Source organism: Amblyomma americanum, chromosome 10, assembly GCF_052857255.1.
Source record: "Amblyomma americanum isolate KBUSLIRL-KWMA chromosome 10, ASM5285725v1, whole genome shotgun sequence".
Classification (NCBI taxonomy): Eukaryota; Metazoa; Arthropoda; class Arachnida; order Ixodida; family Ixodidae; genus Amblyomma; species Amblyomma americanum.
Genome location: NC_135506.1, coordinates 112,122,595 through 112,142,687, shown reverse-complemented (window position 1 = coordinate 112,142,687; position 20,093 = coordinate 112,122,595). Strand labels below are relative to the sequence as shown.

Sequence of the window (20,093 nt, the reverse complement as noted above, 5' to 3'; positions counted from 1 at the left end):
TATGAATCCGTACACTTTTGCTTCTGACAAAGCATGAAAAGTCCGGCTGTCTCCATCAGAGAGGACGGTCGTGTAGTGGAGACCATACTTGACCAGAGACCTCTGAAACATGGTCAGCGCAACCTCCACTTCCATGCGGTCAGAGTTACAATCGATGTTTCGCTGGCACTCGTGCGTGGCGAGCCAGTCACTGTTGCCTTCATCTTGTGGATGTGGTCCCAAGGCACATCCGAGACAAAAGTGCGAGCAAACAATGTGGTTGATCACAAGACCAGTGTACAGCTCAACAATGCAGCCCACACTGATTTGAGAGCTACGACCTCAGGTCATCCACGAACCATCAAAAATAACGTCAATGTTCCCAACTGGATTTAAGAAATCTCTATAGAGATCGTTGACGACTGCCACACTGGCAGCTTCGCTTGTGGTCGTTGTGCTCTCGCAGGCTTTCACAGAAATTGTCGGGTGCCCCTGAAAGGTCCGGTGGTGCAGACCTCGGTATGACAGGTTCATACAGGCGCAAAAGTCTGCAAGGGCAGTCACGCGTCTGTATTCCCTTCATGGCCCTCATGTTGACCTCAAAGGGAGTTATGTTGGCAGTTCCACTTACTCGCGGGGAAGAAAACTGCATCCTCTCGAAGTTACAGCTGCCGCAGACGAGCTGGAGCTTTACAGCTAAGCCATACTCCTTGTCTGTTGCCTTGCTCAAGGTCAGACTTCCTGCGCCGCAGGTTCCACACTTCGCTTGCGCAAAAAACGTTGTTTAAAACTGTCATGTCCACAATCACGAACTTGGTACCAGCATGACCGGTCTGGCACTCCGTGCTGACGCCAAGAAGTTCAAACTTGCGCTGGGTCACAGACTTTTCTGACAGAGCGGACTTGGTGTGCGCAGATCGCTCAACAAGCTGCACCTGCTCCGCCGCAGAGTAGTATGCGGCATCAACATGAGCTGCACCGTAAACAGGGATGCAATTCATGCTGGAACTTGGTCCCGCGGTGTCGTCAGCAAGTAGCGTGGTTGTAGTTCCCGGCAGATCCAGCGAGTCCGGTACCGGCTCTAACGAAGGTCCCGACGGCGCGCTTGTGGCCGACGCCTTCGGCTTTTTGTTCTACACCAGTTTCTTAAGGCTTCCAAAAGCTCGTTGCATGCACGGTTTAAGTCGACTGTCTCCCGTCACCTTGATCGCATGGAAAAACTCCCAGCACAAACCAGAAACACGACGCGTCGAGAAGAAACAAGCGCAAAAGCAGACGCGCACGAAGCGGCAGCGACGCTGGTGAACGCAAAAGAGAAAGGAAGAAAATGACGCGCCGGTCACGCCAGCCAATGGCAGGTGCGGAACGGCGCGCTTGTGCGAGCCAGTCAGCGACCCGGAAACGGTCTTCGTAAAACTGGCCAGGGCAGTCGTTATGCTTGAGCAACGCATATCGTGAATTGTAACCAAAGAAAACAGCTTCAAACCAAGCCCAAGATGGCGTTGATCGGCCAACTACAGCGTCCGTGGCGCGCGCGGAAAGTTGGAACAAATTTCGCCTTTTTGGGGGCATTTCATAGCTGCCGTGGTATTTTGAAAGCATATTTTATCGCATTTCCTGACCAAATTTAGCGTTAATAATTTGAGAATAGGTGCTCGAAGGGTCGAACGTTCCGAAAATGAGTTTTGCTCAAAATCGATTTTTTTTTTTTACCATTTTTGACTGCTCCAAGACCCGCGTCTCCCCTTAAACAATACCCTCCTCAGACGTGTACAATAATTTAAATTTCACTAGGTTCACAAAATGAAGCAGTGAAATATAGTAAAATATTGTTAATTCGAATCATATTTAATCAAAAACTCATAATTCGAACTACCAATGCAGTCCCAGTCAACACCCATGCAAGTTCATGGCATTGCACGCTCAATATTTGGGACACTACGTGTCTTGCATTGGTAATCAACATTTGGGATGCTACGTGTCTGGCATTGGTTAATTCGAATGGGCTCCCAATGGGAGGCCATGCCCAGCTATGATCAGTGCGCCAAGCAAGCGTCCAAACAGCCTCAAGTTGCTTGCGCACCTCTGACATGCACGCAACAGCAGGCATCATGACGAATGGACGACTCCGTCTCAAGACCTGGCAACACTGCATAGTTCCAGTTTTGCTTTCTTGAGCTTCACGCCAGCCCAGCTCTCAGTTTTGTCTTCCTTCCCGCTTCGGCGCCGCTGAGCATTTCCATCCACATGGTTCTTACTTTCTTCCAGAGCGCCGAGACTACGTGCTCGTCATGTGTCATTTGCAGTTTGTGCAGTCAAGTGTCGTCATATGCGACACTTCCGCGTGTGAGCTGTGCAATCAGTAGTGGTGGAGCTCCACCAAATCAGTCACCGACGCAAGCAACCATTGCCCAGTGTTTCAAAAAAAATAAATTTACCGCGATGCAAACGGTGCTGGTTAGTCTTTTTATGGTCATTCATTAATTCGAACCTTCAGATAATTTGAACATTTTTTCTGGTCTTTTGAAATGCGAATTAACGAGCTTTTACTGTACTTGATGATCTATGGTACAAACCAGTTGGCTAAGGGGGAACACTGGGATCAAATTGCAAAAATCTCGAAAAAAACATTGAATTTTAGAAAAATACATTTCCCCAAAAAACAGCCGAGAAGGAGATCTCTGTTTATGGGGGTTTAACATCCCTAAGCAACTCTGGCTATGAGAGACACTGTAGTGAAGGGCTCCGGAAATTTCAACGACCTGGGGTTCTGGTTTTATAATGTGCACTGACATTGCACCATACAAGGGCCTCTAGCGTTTTATTTTGCCTTCATCGAAATGCAGCCACCATGGCCAGAATCGAACCCTCGTCTTTCGGGTCAGCAGCCGAGAGGCATAACCACTGAGCACAGCGGCAGCTCCCCAAAAGAAAGGGGTGAGCAAATTACACGCAGATTTGACAAACAGGTCCTAAAACTAAAAAACTTGTCTACAAAGGTCATAATAACCAGCGGTTGTTAAGTGTCCAGTCACTCTTCCGGTCCACTGCTGACAAGTTTTTGTCGCTAGTTCAGGAGGATGTCCGAGCCAAAGCTGTGCGCCTTGCAACCTCACCTTCTTGGCGGATCCACCCGTATTGGGCACAGCACTGGAGCAGCTGTGGCGGCGCAGGTGGGCAGCTGAGATGCCACCCCCGTCCCGGGGGGTGCACCGCACATACACAGGGCACTCCCCGCCCAGAGACGACGATGGGGCCGCAGTGCCCCCCTCTTGCTGCTCGGCCTTCTCGTGCAGCCAGCCCTGCATCAGGAACTGCACCAGGAAAAAGAAGGGGCCATGTTCTCATTACACTGCGTCCACACAGAATGTCGCAGATTGTTGGACCCCAACGAGAACGAAACCCCTCCATTCCTTCTTGCACTCAAATCCATTTTCAGATCATGCTTCTCCTCCAAGCGGCAGTACAGCCAACCCTCGGTAACTCAAAAATGTTAAGAAAAATAAAGGAAAATTTTGAAAAAAAGCAAAGTGGACAGTTACAATGCAGCTAAACCTGCATGTAACGAACCTGCACACGGGGAATTCCTCAATATTATATAAGTTTCTCAACTCCCCAACGTCGCCTCCAACGAAGCCTGTATACTTGAGAGCTCCAGGGGTTGCGGCGGTTGACCTTGATATAACGTACCTGCGATGTCTATTCACTGGCACTGAGTTAAAAAGAACCACGCAAAGGTTTCAAGACGATAAAACATGGACTGGCATAAGAGAAATGTCCATGACCACAACGGAGTCAGCATCAGCTGACTCTGCAGTGATTAAATGTGGGATGCATGGCCTCACAAAGAAGAACTCTCAAAACTGAACGAGGAGAGGGGAGTGAAACACGGACCCGCTTGGACTTGGGCAGGGCATAGCCCCTCTGGCAGGCAGCAGCCGCCGCCTCCTGCTGGCACGGGGAGTCCGGAGAGAGGGCGCCCAGCGGAGGAGGGGACGGCAGTGCCTCGTAGGAGGGGCAGGGTGGGGAAGAGGGCGGGAAGGAGATGCCCTCGGGGCAGCCCACCACAGCCTCCACTGTGGCAGCAGCCGCCAGCAGCAGCTCGGGGCCACCACTGTTGCTGCGCGTGCGGCGTCGAGACAGGGTGCTGCGGCGTCGTTTCCTGCATCCATCCAAACACAAAGCAGTCTTCGCTTGACCCACCCACTTTCCACTCCTTGCCCCGCAAGAATCTATTCTACACATGCACTGTTGCTATTCCTTTTGAACTCAAAGGCTACAATGGGGCTTAAAAGAAAAAGATGGTCGATATGCGTAGTTAGGTCAAATACGAATTAGGTGCGCTAGCAAATAGGTTTTCCTTTGGTTCCAGGGTTCAGATCCAGTGTTCACAGATGGTGGTTGTTCGGGGAGCAATAATGATTCTTAAAGTACACATATCCACAATTGGTCATTCTCTACATTCTCGCGCAGTGGTGCAGCGCTCGAGCTATGTGCCATTGCCCTTCTATGGCAGGTGGTGGGACTCGGGTAGCTAGGGCTGGGTCCCGAGCAGCCTCTCACGATTAACTCAGCTGCCGCCTGGCACAGTGGACAGGCCACAAAATCAGTTTCAGACAAATAGTTATAGAGACAAACACACAACAGCTAAATGCGGGGTAGCCACTGTAAGTGCTAGCGCACTAAAAAAAAAAAGGTACCATGGCATTTCAGCCTCTTTCAAGACAACCAGGCAATACCAACAGCCATCCCACAACCACCACCCATTGAGAGTGCCCATTGACCAGCCACTTTGATCACATGATTGTAGACTTCTTACTTCATTTACCAGACAACTCGTATAAGGGCCACACTTATTTAAAAAATCCACGTATGAAATTTTAAGTAGCGGCCCATACAAGAATTAAAAAGAAACATAACTATTTTTTTCTCTCAATTATCTAGTCCAGAGCAGCCTTTACATGAGATTATATGGTAGTACTACACTCATGGCCAAGAAGAGCGGGAAGAAAATATTACAATATCATTTTTACAAACTAGCATTACACCAAAATTTGCAGTTCTAATCATGTCGAGATTCTAATGTATGCTTGAGAGAGGACCTGGCCCATGGCAACTGAAAAGTGGCCTGAGAACTCTTAGTAGCTTGGGTTCTTTTTTTAGAGGTGTGCGAATATTGAAATTTCCAAATACGAATCGAATACGAATATGAAGAAAAAATGGCTCCGAATATCGAATATCTATTCAGTACAAAAAAAATCAGGAAATGATAAACAAGTAAATGCTGTTGCCCTTAATTTTTTCAAAATAGTGTATGGTCTTTGCAACTAAAATAAACAAAACTAGACTGCCTCAATACCGTATAAAAAAAACATTATGTGCACAGAAATGCATACTACTTGATTAGACAGCATAACAGTATCCAAACCATAATGAGGTCATGCAAAACAAAATCCATAAAATGACAAGACTGGCAATCAAGAATAACATGATGACTAGTAAAATCTCATTCATTCGGAGTTCAAGGGACCGGAAGAAATGCCTGGATCATGCGAAGGCCTCGATTTATAAAATCCCCCCCGGAAAAAAAGAAAACCTGCCCAAAATGTGCAGATGCAGTAAGGCTCCATCGCGTTGAACCCCTGTACGCCAGTGACGAGCCGCCCGTTTTGGAGTGCTGGAAGAACAACACTAATTGCTAGCAAGGGGCGGAGGAACACACTCTGGCCTCACGGACTGGCGAGACGGTTTCTAAAAAGGAAAAATAAATCACCTGCGACGCGCCAGTCGGCATCCGAAAACCGCATGGAGCTGGGATTGGACTACCGGCGAATGCGCGGGCTGAGTTGCAGTTGCCCGTGGCAGCGGCGAAGCTCAGAAACCGAAACTGCACAGCCAGGATATTGTTTTGACCTAGCGACAGGGGCCTTCCGAAAGTTGTCACGCCTCCCGTTACGTTACGCCTCCTAAAGAGGTGCGCAGGTTACAATGCACCACACAATAGGTGGGATTTTTACAGGATCACTTGCCCTATTGTGACAACTCCACACGCCCCTCCAGGAGGCTCCCACGAAATTCCGAATATTTGGAAATTCTCGAAAATCAATTTCTCGAATACGATTGCGAATCGAATATCAAACATATTCGATTCGTATTCAAAATTTCGAATATTCGCACACCCCTAGTTTTTTTTCATCATCCTTGCAGCTTCCTATGCCTATTTGGTAGTTTTGGTAAGCAAAACTGCTTAATCTGCACACTGTTATAATGCTTAAAGCTGAGTTTGACAAATCATAACTGTAGACCTTTAAACCAGTAATGTGATCTCGATGCAAGCTAAGAAAACATCAGAGACACAAGTGATGCCTTGAGAATAAGTATTTGCACAATAAAGATAATCAAAAGGCAGATCTAACGTGTACAAAGTGCAACTTCCAACTGGCAAAGGGTGGTACCCTACACCTTGTTTTCATGCATCAGATGGTGCTGACACACACCAGGCTCAAATGCACAAAGCCCAACGTAAACAGCTAAACTTGAAACCGTTCCAGATACCAACCCTTTCCGGCTGGCTGCCCGGTGCTGCTGGAGGGACCTGTAGTGTTCCTCCTCCGGTGCTCCCAGCTCAGCAGCCTCCGGAGGGGCGGAAATGGTGGCAGCCATAGGTGTGTCCAGTGGGCCGTCGTTGGAGCGCTCGTCCAGCTCCACCCTGGGCCCCACCTCGTGTGGGCCTCCTTCAGTCTTCAGGGGGCCGGAGGAGAGGGACCCCCGGCCCCCGTGCTGGCTGCTGCTGCCATGCTGGGCCATGCGCTCGAGTGCCTGCTGCCGCCGCTTCTCCGTACGCTCCATCTTCTCAAAGGCACGCATGATGGCGTCGATCTTGCGCTCCTCCCGGGTCTGCGTGGGCACACACTGTTCTGAGACGCCATTTCAGAGGGCCCTCAGTTTTTGTTGTTCAAGGAGCGTGTGTTAAACCTCAATGTAACAAAATATTTCACTTCATGTCCATAGAACACTATGTATACAGTAAAACCACGTTAATTCAAAGTCATTGAGACCGCAAAAAATATTCACACCAACCAGGTTTTTGAACACAGCACCTTCATTGGATGCGATTTGGAGTAAAAAACGCAAGTTTTACCACCTAACAGTATATTACTAATTGAGCCGCATGACTAGGGAGTTATTAACAGAGTAAAGTGCCTGAAGTGGACTTGGAAAGTGGAGATGCTTTTTGCCCACGTTTCAAGAAATTAAAGAAAAAGCACTTTGGAGGAACAGTGCTGTTACACATGAGAGTCGAGGTGGACCTGTTTGCAGGCTCCTGTGGTCTGGTGACAGTCCATTGCAAACGATGTGGTCGGAAACTCACAAGACAATGACGGTGAAGGCGAAACAGTGATACCCTCACTTTCGCAGGGAACAGAATGTTCTTCCGTGAATGGGCCACACCCATAACATGTTTTGGAGGTTTCTTTGCATGCCAGGAGACGAATTTCAATGTAACAAAGTAAACTGCACATTTTCCCAACTTCGTTAAATACAAGTTTAACTGTATTCGATTCAATCTGCATAACAACTCTACTATCCTAAGTGTTCAAACCTCCTACTCATTAAGAAGTTATGATACCTCCTGTTCACTTAGGTTTGCAGCCAAGCATCAAAGAGTTTTCAAACAGCATGCACACTAGTTACAGCATTTGTCACATCAACTAATTTGTCCTTCCCTTGAAAAATCAACTGCCAGCATGTGGCAAAGGCACACATGCAAAGGTTACAAGAAGGTCGCCAATCTTGCTCTTCAAGACATTCAAGCTATAAAATGGCTCCCTCTATTATAAATGCCAAAGACACTAATGCTTTCGTTTCATACTTTCGTTAATGGTGGCCAGCCAAGAAAACACAAAAATAAAAATTGCCCTGCCTGCACTACCTATGACATGATAAAAGCAAACCTGTAAAAAAATTACGTGTTCTAGATACAAAAGTAATTTTTGAAGGAAAATGTGCATTCAGGGAAAAAGGAGACACATAAAACAAGAGGACAGTAGGTGATTTCCGGCAGCAGTTGTGTGCAGAATGGTGCAAGGGTGTCAGCTCTTTTGCAGTGCATAGATGTTTTGGAGCCATGTGATCGTGACTGACCAAGAGGCACTAGCGGCATGTGGCAAACAGACAGGGAACTCTGGCCCCCCCCAGTAAGACAATACGGTAACTCTAGGGATGACGTGCCAGATGCGAAATCCTAAATGTATAGCCAATACCATATTTGTCTGGATAATTTGTGCAACTTTTTCTATACATTACGACTTCAATACGGGGGTGTACAAATTATGCGGGTATTTCACGAACACGTCCTAAAAAGAAAGAACTCTACAGAGGTCATAATGCACAATATATGCTCTATATTTCAGCCTATTCGTTAATCATTATAATCTCAAAGCCAGCAGCCAGGTGCATAGGGTGATAAACAGAGCTAAAATGGCGCTCTCGCATGCAGCCCGGCCAACTTTGGGCTCAGATGACTAGTGGCAAACTGAGCCGCTAACAGTTCGCGTTGGAGGTTACCGGCAGTTTGTTCTCGCTAATGTTCACCCGAGAAAGCGATTGCCAGCACAGGCAAACTGTGCGCAGTCCTAACTTTTGGCAGAGGGGAAGGGGCTGGTAAGGAGGCATCCCCTCGGCATTTGCACCTTTCACAGATGCCTTGCGCGCACCCACGTGCACTCACCATCTTGCGCCTCCGGCTGCTGACAGTGGGTTCGGGCGGGTCACCATCCGGGTCATCCCCTCCGTTGCCCTGTGTGCCCTCCTGGCCTCCTGGGTCGTCCAGCTGGGGGCTCCCATCCTGCACAGAGAAGCCCCGCTCATTCGAAGGCCCAAGTGGATGCAAGCTCCCGCGAATTGTTTGCTGAGCAGTGCAACACTTCAGCAAGCGTGTGCACAGGTGAACGTGACAAGTGCTGGCCCACCACAAAAATCACAAGGGTTCTACTGAGATATGCTTTGAGCGGACATTTCTGACAAGACAGGCAAAGAAGGGGGAGGGCAGTCTCCTTTTATTATAAAGTTTGGTTCGGAAATCTACGTGCCTTATTAACAGGCAAATCATGTGAGAACATAATTCAGTAAAACAATGATAATAGAATGAAACACTGCTATTCCTTTCAGCACGATACCAACGGGGGGAAAAGGATGGCAGGGCTTTAACGTAGTTAAACCAAGTAGACGTGAGAAACCACTTCAGGCAACACCGCCTCCTCAAAGGCAACTGCTGTCGGCAGTTCCAAGTGTTGATGGAGCAGCTGCACACAAGGTCTCCGCTGCTCGTGCTCCGGCAAAGGTTGAGACTTCACACATACATCGGGTTTTTCAGCTCTGCTTATGTGCTAAAAACATGCACTGAGGGTTGGCCTATAACGCACACAGGCCTCAGGGTATGCTTTTGAACACAACACATGGACACCTACAGCAGCTGCAAAGGTTCTCAGCAGTGAGGACGAGGCGTCTCCTTACCCTCCACGGATTTTGTTTTGAGGGTGCTGTAAATGCCTCACTAAGTAGCTCAAAAGAAGACCCTGTGGCCTGGAAACCTTTGACTAACCCTGTACAAGATGGGAAACACAGCAGCCGAACACATCGAAAAGTGCAGCTGTAGCAAAAGTTTGCTCGAGGAGAGTCTCCCCATAACTAAAACTGCGGAGCAAACTAATGTAAGAGCATTAGAAGCCTCATCGGGAATCGCCCACATAATTCGCGGGACTGGAAGCGACGTCACGAGACCAGAAGTGACAACTACAGTGGAACACCAATTATACGACTTGGAGGAACCATGCGAAACAGTTGTGCAATCCGGACAAATTCTAATCTAAAAACGAAGACTATTAGCACTGGTGTTTAATTTAACACAAAGAACGGGTATAGACCAGCTAAATATGCCTGTGGCAGTAACCTACCCTGCACCAAGGAAAATAGATCAAATTATTAAACAAAAATGACAACCATGCACTGGTTCGGAGGAGGTGTGAGCAAATCTTTATTCTCGCCTTAAAAAAAAAATCGGTTACTTTCTCCTGGACATTTGGCCAGCCACGACGCAACAGTTTCCTCCCGAGAGCTGTAACATCTGGCAGCAGGTTGCCGACATTGTCGCATGCACAAACAAAACTGCCGAATGTTGTCGACCCTGCTCAACAACAGACATGCTAGCCTCCGTAAAGCTGTTGTCAATCTCCTCATCGGAGGTGCTTGCAGCGTCCGCACGCACAGTGTCGATGTGATTCAGCAATGCCGCACTGTACACTGCGACGTTGTCATCGACCCCAACGTGGTCCCTGAAAGTTACCAGCAGCTGCAGAGTGCCAAACACGGGCTCCGCGTCGACTGGGTCGACCAAGACTGTAGTTTCACCAGTAGCGGCATCACATCTCTTAAAACCACTGCGTACGAAGGAATTTGCGATCGTGTCCGAGGAGACTGCATCCCATGCACTTGCGATGTAGTGCATCGCATCAAGGACAGACAGCGTCCTGTCTGCCTGATTGCGCTCCATGCCTACCAGCCGATGCTGCACCAAAATTTTGCAGTACTTCTGTTTCACGCAGTTGATGATGCCGGCATCAAGTGGCTCTATCTGGCTGGTGCAATTAGGAGGCAAGAACACAACTTTCACATTCCTTCAGTGCAAAGTGTCCTATGGATGGCACGGCGCATTTGTGCAGGATAAACAGAATCCCCCAGTTGCTGGCGCCTAGTTTCGAATTCAGCAGCTGTAGATGTGCAGAAAAAGTAGCAACTGTCATGCATGCCTTCCTGTCAAATTTGTATTGGCACGGCAACCTCTTCAGGTTCCTCACAAAATTTCATGCCAGAGAGCCCACAACAATACTAATATAATCAGGTAATACTGGAATGATAGTTTTCCTAAGTTTACTGAAGAAACAGGGAATGACTAAAAAATTGAAAATCACCCCACTTTATTTCCAAAGTTACAAGGTTTAAGGAAACCCCCGAACAGCATACAGTAGAACCTCGGTGATATGAATCTCAAAGGGAGGCGAAAATATTCGTATCACCCGAAATTTCGTATCGCCAAAAAACGAGCGAAATCCGTCCTGAAACCATGAAACACGCACAAAAAAACATTTATTTACGTGGAAAGAAGTCACACATGTCCTTCTGAGTCTTCTTCTCTGCGAGGTTGGCCAGCAGAGAATTTTAGAAGCTGAAGAACTGGGCTGCAGTGTTCTCACGCACAGTCTCGGATGTCACAGCACGCCGCAGAATATCGAGAGCGCGCATAGTTTCGGCTGCCGACGGCGGTTGGTCAACACCCTTTTGGCACTCGTCTTCTTAATCACTGGTCGAAATCCTAGGCTGCGACGATACATCCTCCGCGATGTCTTCCACTGTGAGCAGACCACAGGTGACGAGATCGTCCTCAGCGGTGACGAAATCGTCGGCACTCCAGTCAATGCCAAGCTAATTCCAGACATCAACAGTAAATGGATCTGGCACTTGCGAGGTGGTGGCCACTGTGGATGTATAACTCCAACACTTTGCGAAACAGTTCGCGATGGTTGCAGGGGAGAGGCGCTCCCCGGCCACCGCAATAAAATGCATAGCGTCCAAAAGACTAATCTGCACATTTGCGCCCTTACGGTCAATCTTCGCAAGGAGGCGGCGCACCAACAAACCCTTGAAGTGGTGCTTTACGTTTATGATAAATGCCAGCATCCAGTGGCTGCAAATGACTAGTAGGCAGGAATACCACTTTGATGCTCTGTAGAGTCATGTGCTTTGGATGTACCACACACTGGTCCAGCAGCAAAACAATCTTTCTGCTCTTGCATGACATCCTATGGTCCAAGTATGTGACTAACTCCACGAACATAGCCGACGCCATCCACACCTTTTTATTGGCTCTATATGTGCAGGGCAACCGACCAGATCAATTGAAGAATCGGGGCTTTTCGCATTTTCCAATGACGGTCAGTTTCATTTTTTTGACCCATCAGCGTTGCAGCAAAACAAAACCGTCACACGCTGCTTACTTTTTTTGTCCGCCCTGGCAGGCTTCGCCCTTGAAGCAGAGACTCTTTTCCGGCTGAAGATTGTGAAACAGCCCTGCCTCGTCAATGTTAAAAACATCGTGAGCGCCGTATCCCGCAATAAAAGACTGCAGCGTGGTTGCCACCCAAACTTCAACGACGGAGGCGTCAACCTTTTTCCCTTTGCCGCAAACGGTTTTGTAGCAGAGGTCATGCCTTGCCTTATATCGGTGAATCCAGCCACCAGAGGCCTGAAAATTGTCAATTCCAAGCGTGAGTGCGACGCCCGCAGCCTTCTCACGAAGAGCTTTTCCGTCAACATTGACGCCGGCCGCGGTGACCTCTTTAAACCATGTTAGGAGAACTTCTTCTAACTTTACATGGTGAGCAGTCTTCGCTTCTTTGGAGTTTACGCCAAAGTGCTGCACAGTCTGCATAATTCAGTCGCGCTGACCGACAATCGTAGACAGCATGGAAATTGGCAGGCCTAATTCCTTGGCCATGTCAATGCACCTTTTCTTGGGCTCTTCGTCCAACTTCTTTAAAATATCCAGTTTGTCCTTCAAGGACAGCGCCTTCCACTTTCGCGACATCGTACTGATTGCAGTACCTTTCGGGCTGACGCTATCAATGCTCGTAAAACGACACACGCAAGCAACACGCTGCACTTCCGCAGTCGTTGCGCACGAGGGAACAAAGAAGTGGGAGCTGCTGCTGGTGCGACGATCTGCACGCTGGCTGTAGCGGAAAAACCGGCGGAACGGGCATGCAGGGCTGCGAGAAATGTGGAGAGGACAAATTGCGCCCGATCGGTGGGGTTGGCTGGTTCGCAGGCGAACGAACCAATAAGCAGCGGCGCTAGCCTCGGGCAATAACAAAGTAAAAAGAAAAATGCGAAGAGGCCACCCCCAAAAACTAGACAGGGAGAGAAAGCTTCACTTGCTTCGTCAGCCTCCCTGCTGCCGCGGAATTCCAAACCGGCACTGGCGCCTGCTGCGCCGGTGGCGGCTCGACAGTCGCGGTACCAAAGTTTCGTATCACCAGGCGCAACGCGGAGAAGTGTTCGGAACAACTGAAGTTTGGCCCATTGTACACAATGCATTTCAGTGTGGGAATTTTACGAATTCGTATCACACCGAAATTCGTATCAGCCAGGTTCGTATCACCGAGATTCTACTGTATATCACTCCTCCTCCAACTCTACGCTGCTTAGCAGCAGTGCCTTCCAGTTGCTGCATTTTTCTGGCCACCTTCGAGCTCTGAAGTGCTCTTGCTCAGACCCAAACCACCCACAGTTTGATGTTCTCCTCAATGGCCTTGGTAGTGTGTGTGCGCCACAAGAAACGTCTAGCTTGTCGAAGAGTCTTTTGCCTTCGGCCCTTCACTGAAGTGCAGAATAGACAGTGCTGCAGCTGTCTCTGTTGTTATGAGAGAAGCAAACTCCAACTTCGGGCATCGCTTCCACACCAGTGAGTTGAACGACTCATTAGCATTCTGTGTCTGCATACGTGAGAAGCGCACAAGTAGGTTGGCGCTGTCTAGCCTGCTTAGCAATGTCCCTGTTGAATGATGGGCGGAGCACCCTAGCCAGCGACGCATTGCTCGTAATAAGCAAGGCCTGGTGCCTGCTGCAATAACACCAGGTGTCCTCATCTTGTGGGCAGGCAAAATGTAGTGCACGTCATCAGTGCAGTATGAATGAAACAGCTGGCAATAACACCTCTCTGCATCCTTTTCGCATAGGGGGCATTTTCTTTCAATGCAGGTGCGTAGTATGCCGTCGATTTCTTGGCAACTATCTTTGTGAGCTTTCCTTTGCCTCCCAGGCCTCTCTACACCTTCAGATTTTTTATCCGAGCAAAGATGCATTTGGCAACATGGTTTACACAGACTTCTTTGACTACGTCCTTACCATAAAAACCCAGCTTAGAGACATGCAAAAAAGCTTTACTGTCTCCATCGCTCAGCAATGTTGCGTACGGCATGTTGCGCAGATCTGTGGACCTGCTGAATAGAATGCCAGCAGCCTGCCAGAGTTCCGTGTATGTCTTGATCCATTCTTCATGATTTTCATCACCAGGCTTCGGTGCCAAACTGCACGCATGACAATATTTGCTTTGGACCAAAAAGTACAGCTCGAGTCCATCTCGATTGCAGCAGCATGCTCAAAGTGGGAGGTACGACCTCATTTGTGACAAGTTCTGTTGTAGCTGACGCAAGCACCGAGCAGCTCATTCTCTTGGGCTGCCTTCATCTTAATCGCTTGCGCAGCATCCCACATGGCGTCGCTGTGTATCTTTTCTCCTACCAGCTAACATATCTTCATGCTTCATGTTCATGCTTGCAAACAAAACCTTCACCTTTACGGGTTGCCACTGCAAGATGCACGGGTAACCCTGGCTAACGACAGGAGAATGCGGAACGTTCATGTTTCCGCACCCACTGCACTGAACGACAAATGGGAGGTTCACGCCAGCACCACTTTCTCCTACATCAAGCAACTGCTTGCAGCACATGGGACACAAAAGCGTGCTGATCCCTGTTCTTTTAGCCGCTACAGCCATAAATGGTAACCAGTTGGCACTTAAGGCCCACCGCTAATGTCGGGCGTCGCATGTTCAGTTGAATCATCGCAGTCATCACATTCTTGAAGAAGCGCAGCGTTCCATTCAAATGCAGTCAGAAGATCACAGTCATCAGCAAAAGCAGTTGCGATTCCTGGTCTCAATGCGCTAGCATTGGGGCTTGAATGAGCTGCTTCGATCGCCATTGCGGTAGGCGATAGCGGTCGTTTGAGCAGTGCTGGTGGTCGGCCTGTGCTGCATTGGCCTCTCGCTTTCATGAAGCAACTTCAACTATCGAAGCTGCTACGCAACGCAAAATTCGTAGCTGGCATTCTTCTAACAAAAATGCATGTATGAAGAAAACGGAGAAGCAGACTGACTAGATTCAGATTCTGATGCAGTCAAATATGGTCTGACAAGGCAAGCGAAGACACTAGAAGGCAAGTGAAGACACTAGAAACGTCATATGCTTTGCACCAATCACAGCACCAGTTTCAGTTTGATAGCCAACCAGAGCTCGCCATCTTCAGATTTTCACGTTTGCTTCATACGCCTTTCTGCTCTCAATGGAAGCGTACACACTCGCTGGAAAGAGGAAGAAACGACGGTTCCTACAAGGGTATACGCTGTGTGCTAGACCTAATACATGCCCCGCGCTTTGAAAGTGGAGATAGTGGGCCTTTTCCCTAGGCCCAAAAAAGCGCACAGGTACCGCTGACTTTTCAATAAACGAGAATTTATGGTTTCTTGAGCACACTCATGAATATCATCTTGCCAAGAAGCAAGAAGTTCTTTATCGGCGTAGGAATTGAAAACAAGACTAATTCAAAAGCGAACTTTCTGGCCAAAAACTGCAGTTTTATGCTACTTTATCAGAAGGGTTTGCACCAATTCGTCCTCACTGATGCTGTCTGCAAGCATGGGACATAACGGCAACATGCCATCCTCACCTGCTGTTCGTTGGAGGAGGTGGTGGCATCTGCCACGCCGCACACAACGGCCAGTGGCTGGCTGTCCTTGGTGTTGTCCAGAGAGGGGCCACTGCTTGTCACTTCTTCCTCCACCTCCTCTGCTGGGGGAGGGGGTTCCTCCTTCACCTCGACCTTGGCAGCCACCACCACCGGCTCTGACGGGGCCTCCGCGCCGTGGCTGCCACTGCTGCTGCTCATGCGGCGGCCACGGCGCTTGCGCTCCGGCCTGCACCACACCGACAGGCCCCAAGTGGGAAAGTGTCCCTCCCCACTCGGCACACGACGAAACTTGTGTGCCCTCTCAACAAGCCGCGAGGCCATGGCCCAGAGTTTCGCACTGGTGTACCAGGGACACTACAACTGCTCGACCACTCGGGGAACAAAGGGGAAACACTATGGCACTCTGTTATCATGCTTTCAGTTTGACGCTAAAACCAAACGCGCAGCAACCCAAAGCAGCGCACCACTGGTAAAATCCCCAGAAATAAATGCTACAACACAGAAAAACGAAAAAGGCGGTAAATATATATTGCAGTAAAGATGTATTGCTGCAAAAAGCTGTACAAACCAGAGACAAATGACCAATAGAAAAGAAAAACGAGAGACTACAGTCAGCTAAAACTACAGAATGAAGCAGCGAATGCCCATCAAGAGAGGTCCTCCAGCTAATCATGTCCATTGGTTCCCATGACATCCTGGTTAATCCCCTTGCACCCGGTAGTGTGGAACCACAGGGGCTGGTAGGAAAAAGGAGATTAGCCACAGGTTAAGGGATTAACCGCGACATCATAACAGTCGGCCGACACCATTAGTTGGAGGGCCTCCAGGCATTCACTGCTTAGTTCTTGAGTTGGATCAGACTTATAGCAACCCTAGCCATTCAGCACCTGTCCTATGCTTGTTCTAGTCATTTGTATCCTGTCCGTGACCCATTCCATAACAATTCAAAGAAATGATGCTCATCGAATGGCCTCTCTTAAGTGCGACGCTTTACCAGAACCGCAGCATAAGTCAGGACAAAACCAGAGGCTCTTACCCTGACCGTTATGCAAACTGCACTTGAGCCTCGAATCCACCCAATCTTTTACAGCGGATTGCAGTTATGTATTTTGTTTTTTGTTCAGCTGCTCCAGAGCGCCAGTGGCTAACGAGAAAGTTATGCGTGGTATAACCATGTTAATCATTTCACACGAAAACTTAACGCATATCACTCAGAGTACACTGACTGTAAGCGGCTGAAATGACCTCCGGATGACAATCCCACAAGGTATGATTCGTGCTCTGCATGCAATACACCCAACTGTACTGCAATAGCTACGCTGCGAGCTAGAGCAATGATCCTGCTGAAGGTTGTACTTTTACCACGTTTCCTTTCACGCCAGCACTGTGGTGACCCTACAAAGGGCCCAAGGCAAACGACTCCCCGCATTCAAAGCAACATCAGCAACTCTGCCAGTGCATTACCCGGTTAAAACGAACAAAGGTAGAGCGAATTATGCTTTATAGCGAACACTCGAAGCTGTCTTAGCATTATTCATGTGAACTGTACATTGCATACAGCGAATATGAGTGCGCGTTCGACGATCACCCACGGGTGCCACGCGCCGGCTCCCGAGGTGCCTCAATGCGCCCGCTCTCCAGCCTGCTCTCTTACCGGTGCCACAACGCGGGTTGGGAAAGAAAAAAAAAAAAAAGACTACCATTAGAGCGCGCAGAGAGTGGAGGGGAAAGCAACGAACCAGTCGAGCAGCCCCCAGCCCCCCCCCCCCCCCCCCCCCCCCCCCCCCCCCGTTGCTGTGCAGCACTCCTATTCGGCAACTGCTCACCACGTGATCAAGTTACGTGCGTGCATCTCCAGGCCTATCGTGACACCAGACAGAACAGCGTCATAAAACACACGGCCAGCATAAAAGAGATAGAGGGTGATGTGACTTTGGCTGCGCATCTCACCTACCACTCTCCTCCTGTTTTTTATCCTCCATGATTTCTTTGTTGACGTTTAGTCTTTCAGTTGGTTTGGTTGCTCCTCGTGCGTCGTAGTGTGCTGATACTATTCATTCCGATCGTTGCTGCGTCCCCGTACCTCCTGCCTTTGGTGTACTTTGAACATTGCTACAAAGCAGCGGCAAGCTCTGCCACTTTGCGCCAAAGTGGATATTCTTTTCCGCGTCGAGTGCGGAGAAAAGAAAACGCTTGCTGCGTGAACTGTGAAAACGCGTGAACTGTTTTCGGCATGCTGCACTGTGCCAAGTGGCTGCCGAAGCCACGAGTGCAGCTCAAGACGATGGCGACACTACCGCTCTTTGGGAAGAACTTGCCCGCATTCCCGACACTGAGCCCCAAGAAGTCTGCTTTGAAGATTTTGCAATGGTTGATGACGAGGTAGCGGTGGCAGCAAGCCCACTGGATGCAGAAATCGTTGCTGATGTGCTGGTGTCCGGCGTCAAGGAGGACGAGGAGCCGCTGCCGCCGGAAGACGACCGCCCTCGCCCTACTTTCCATGAAGCACTTACCGCAGCAGACGTGCTGCGCCGCTACTGTGCCGAGATGCAAGGAAGTGGACTTGAAGTGATTGACATCTTATCGCGTTGATGTTACTAAGCGCTCTGTGCAAACCAAGATCACCGCCTACTGCAAGTAAGTGCAGATTGCTGTGCAATAAATTTTTTTCGGAGCAGATATGCGTGGTGAATGGCATGGCATTACTTTCGTTAGCGCGTTTTTTCTCGACTTCACAATATCCTGTATAACGAACTGGATACTGAAATTTGTTAAAACCAGGTTTGGATAGAGCGAAATATTTGATATATTGAACAAATTCCAGAAAATCGTGCTGTTCGTTATAACTGGGTTCGACTGTAACACCACACCATGGTAAGTGGCCACAAAGCAAGCCCCCAAAGCTGCGCACAGACAACCTCAGGAAGAGTACGAGCACTTGATGCCAGTACAATTTTTCACTCACTGTTTGGCACACGCTGAATACAGTAAAACCTCTTTAATTCGAAATCGCTTAATTCGAACTTCCGGTTAATTCGAACTGACGGCCGGGTCCCGGCAAAGCCCTGTGTATTTCAATGGGTCAAAACTCCCGATAATTCGAATATGCCGGTATCCACATCGGTTAATTCGAACTAGGCCCCGATGGCTGGCATTGCTCCTCGCATATAGAAGTCACCTCGTAGCAAATACAATGCGCTGAAAATTTTTAAAAATGCAGAATGATGAGAAAAAAAATAAGCCAGCACGCATGAGGTGAGACGTGAATTTCGTTGCCCGAACCAACCCTCCGGTGCATGCCGTAGCAGGTTTTCGCTGCCGGAGCGTCGAAGCATTGGCTTGTCTATTTTTGGCTGACGCGCGGTCACGCGGGTAGCCACCCTACCGTGGGCGCCGCCTATGCTCCGGCCACGGTGGCTCCGGCACAAGCCGTTGCAGCAGGTCAACTAAAGGACTACCTTGCCGATTACTCGCTCAGCGATGTGTTCAATGCAGATGAAACCGCGCTTTATTTTAAGTTGCTGCTGAACAAGACTGTCAGTTACAAAGGCGACACGTGTTCAGGCGGCAAGAGAAGCAAGGAAAGTGTGACGGTGTTGGTGTGCGCAAACGCGACTGGCACGGAACGGTGCCGCTTGCTAGTTATAGGCAAAGCAGCGAAGCCTCGCTGCTTTAAAGGGCTAAAAACTCTCCCTGTTGATTATACTTTGAACAGAAAGTCGTGGATGACGCGAGCAATTTTCACGGATTGGCTGCGCACACTCGACAGGAAGTTCGCGGCACAGAACAGGAATGTTCTGTTGTTCGTAGACAACTGTTCAGCCCATTGCGACATCAGCGGACTGAAGGCGATCCGTCTGGCATTTCTGCCGAAAAACACTACGGCTGTGCTGCAGCCTATGGACCTTGGGGTTATTAAAAACCTCAAAACACTGTACAGGCGCCACCTCCTAGAGCGGATTCTTGTGTGTATGGACAGCGGCAAATCGTACGACGTCAATCTCCTCGGAGCCTGCCACATGCTGGCAACATCGTGGAATGCTGTCAAGGCGGACACCGTCGCGAACTGTTATCGAAAGTGCGGCTTCATTGAAGGCCCAGAAGCCTGCAGCACGGCAGAGCTGGATGCTCAGTGTGATGACTCCGTCGCGCTGCACCCTGCCAGCGCTGCTTTATCGGAGGGTGTTGACTTCCAGAGCTTCATAGACGTTGACAGCGGCGTGGAGACATCGGGGCCGTTAAGCGATGCCGAGATTATTGAAGCGGCCTGCGGTGACCAGATGCCGCACAACTCCGGCGCGGCGAGCACAGCTGACAGCGACGACGAGTCCGACGGAGGCGACGATCCATTGCCACCCCCCGAGTGCATGTGAAACAGCGTCAGCACTCGATTTGGCTGCGCGCTACTTCTCCGCCGATGATAATTCGGACGCTGCGTTGGAGCTGTTGGGCAAGTTGCAGACGATGCTTGTCGAGTCACGGCAAAGAAAACGAAAACAAATGCGCATCACCGATTATTTTTCTCTTTG

General features: G+C 49.2%; 1 protein-coding gene across 2 annotated transcripts in view; it reads right to left on the bottom strand.

Moving 5' to 3' along the window:
• LOC144106674 (uncharacterized) overlaps positions 1-20,093 on the bottom strand; it is a 100,551-nt gene that overhangs the window by 46,594 nt on the left and 33,864 nt on the right. For both annotated transcript variants that reach the window (XM_077639516.1, XM_077639517.1), the window contains exons 12-16: positions 15,544-15,790; positions 8,711-8,827; positions 6,539-6,876; positions 3,874-4,141; positions 3,096-3,293 (exon numbers count right to left, since the gene is read on the bottom strand). In XM_077639516.1, coding sequence (XP_077495642.1) covers positions 3,096-3,293; positions 3,874-4,141; positions 6,539-6,876; positions 8,711-8,827; positions 15,544-15,790 — 1,168 coding nt within the window. The remainder of the gene's footprint in view (positions 1-3,095; positions 3,294-3,873; positions 4,142-6,538; positions 6,877-8,710; positions 8,828-15,543; positions 15,791-20,093) is intronic.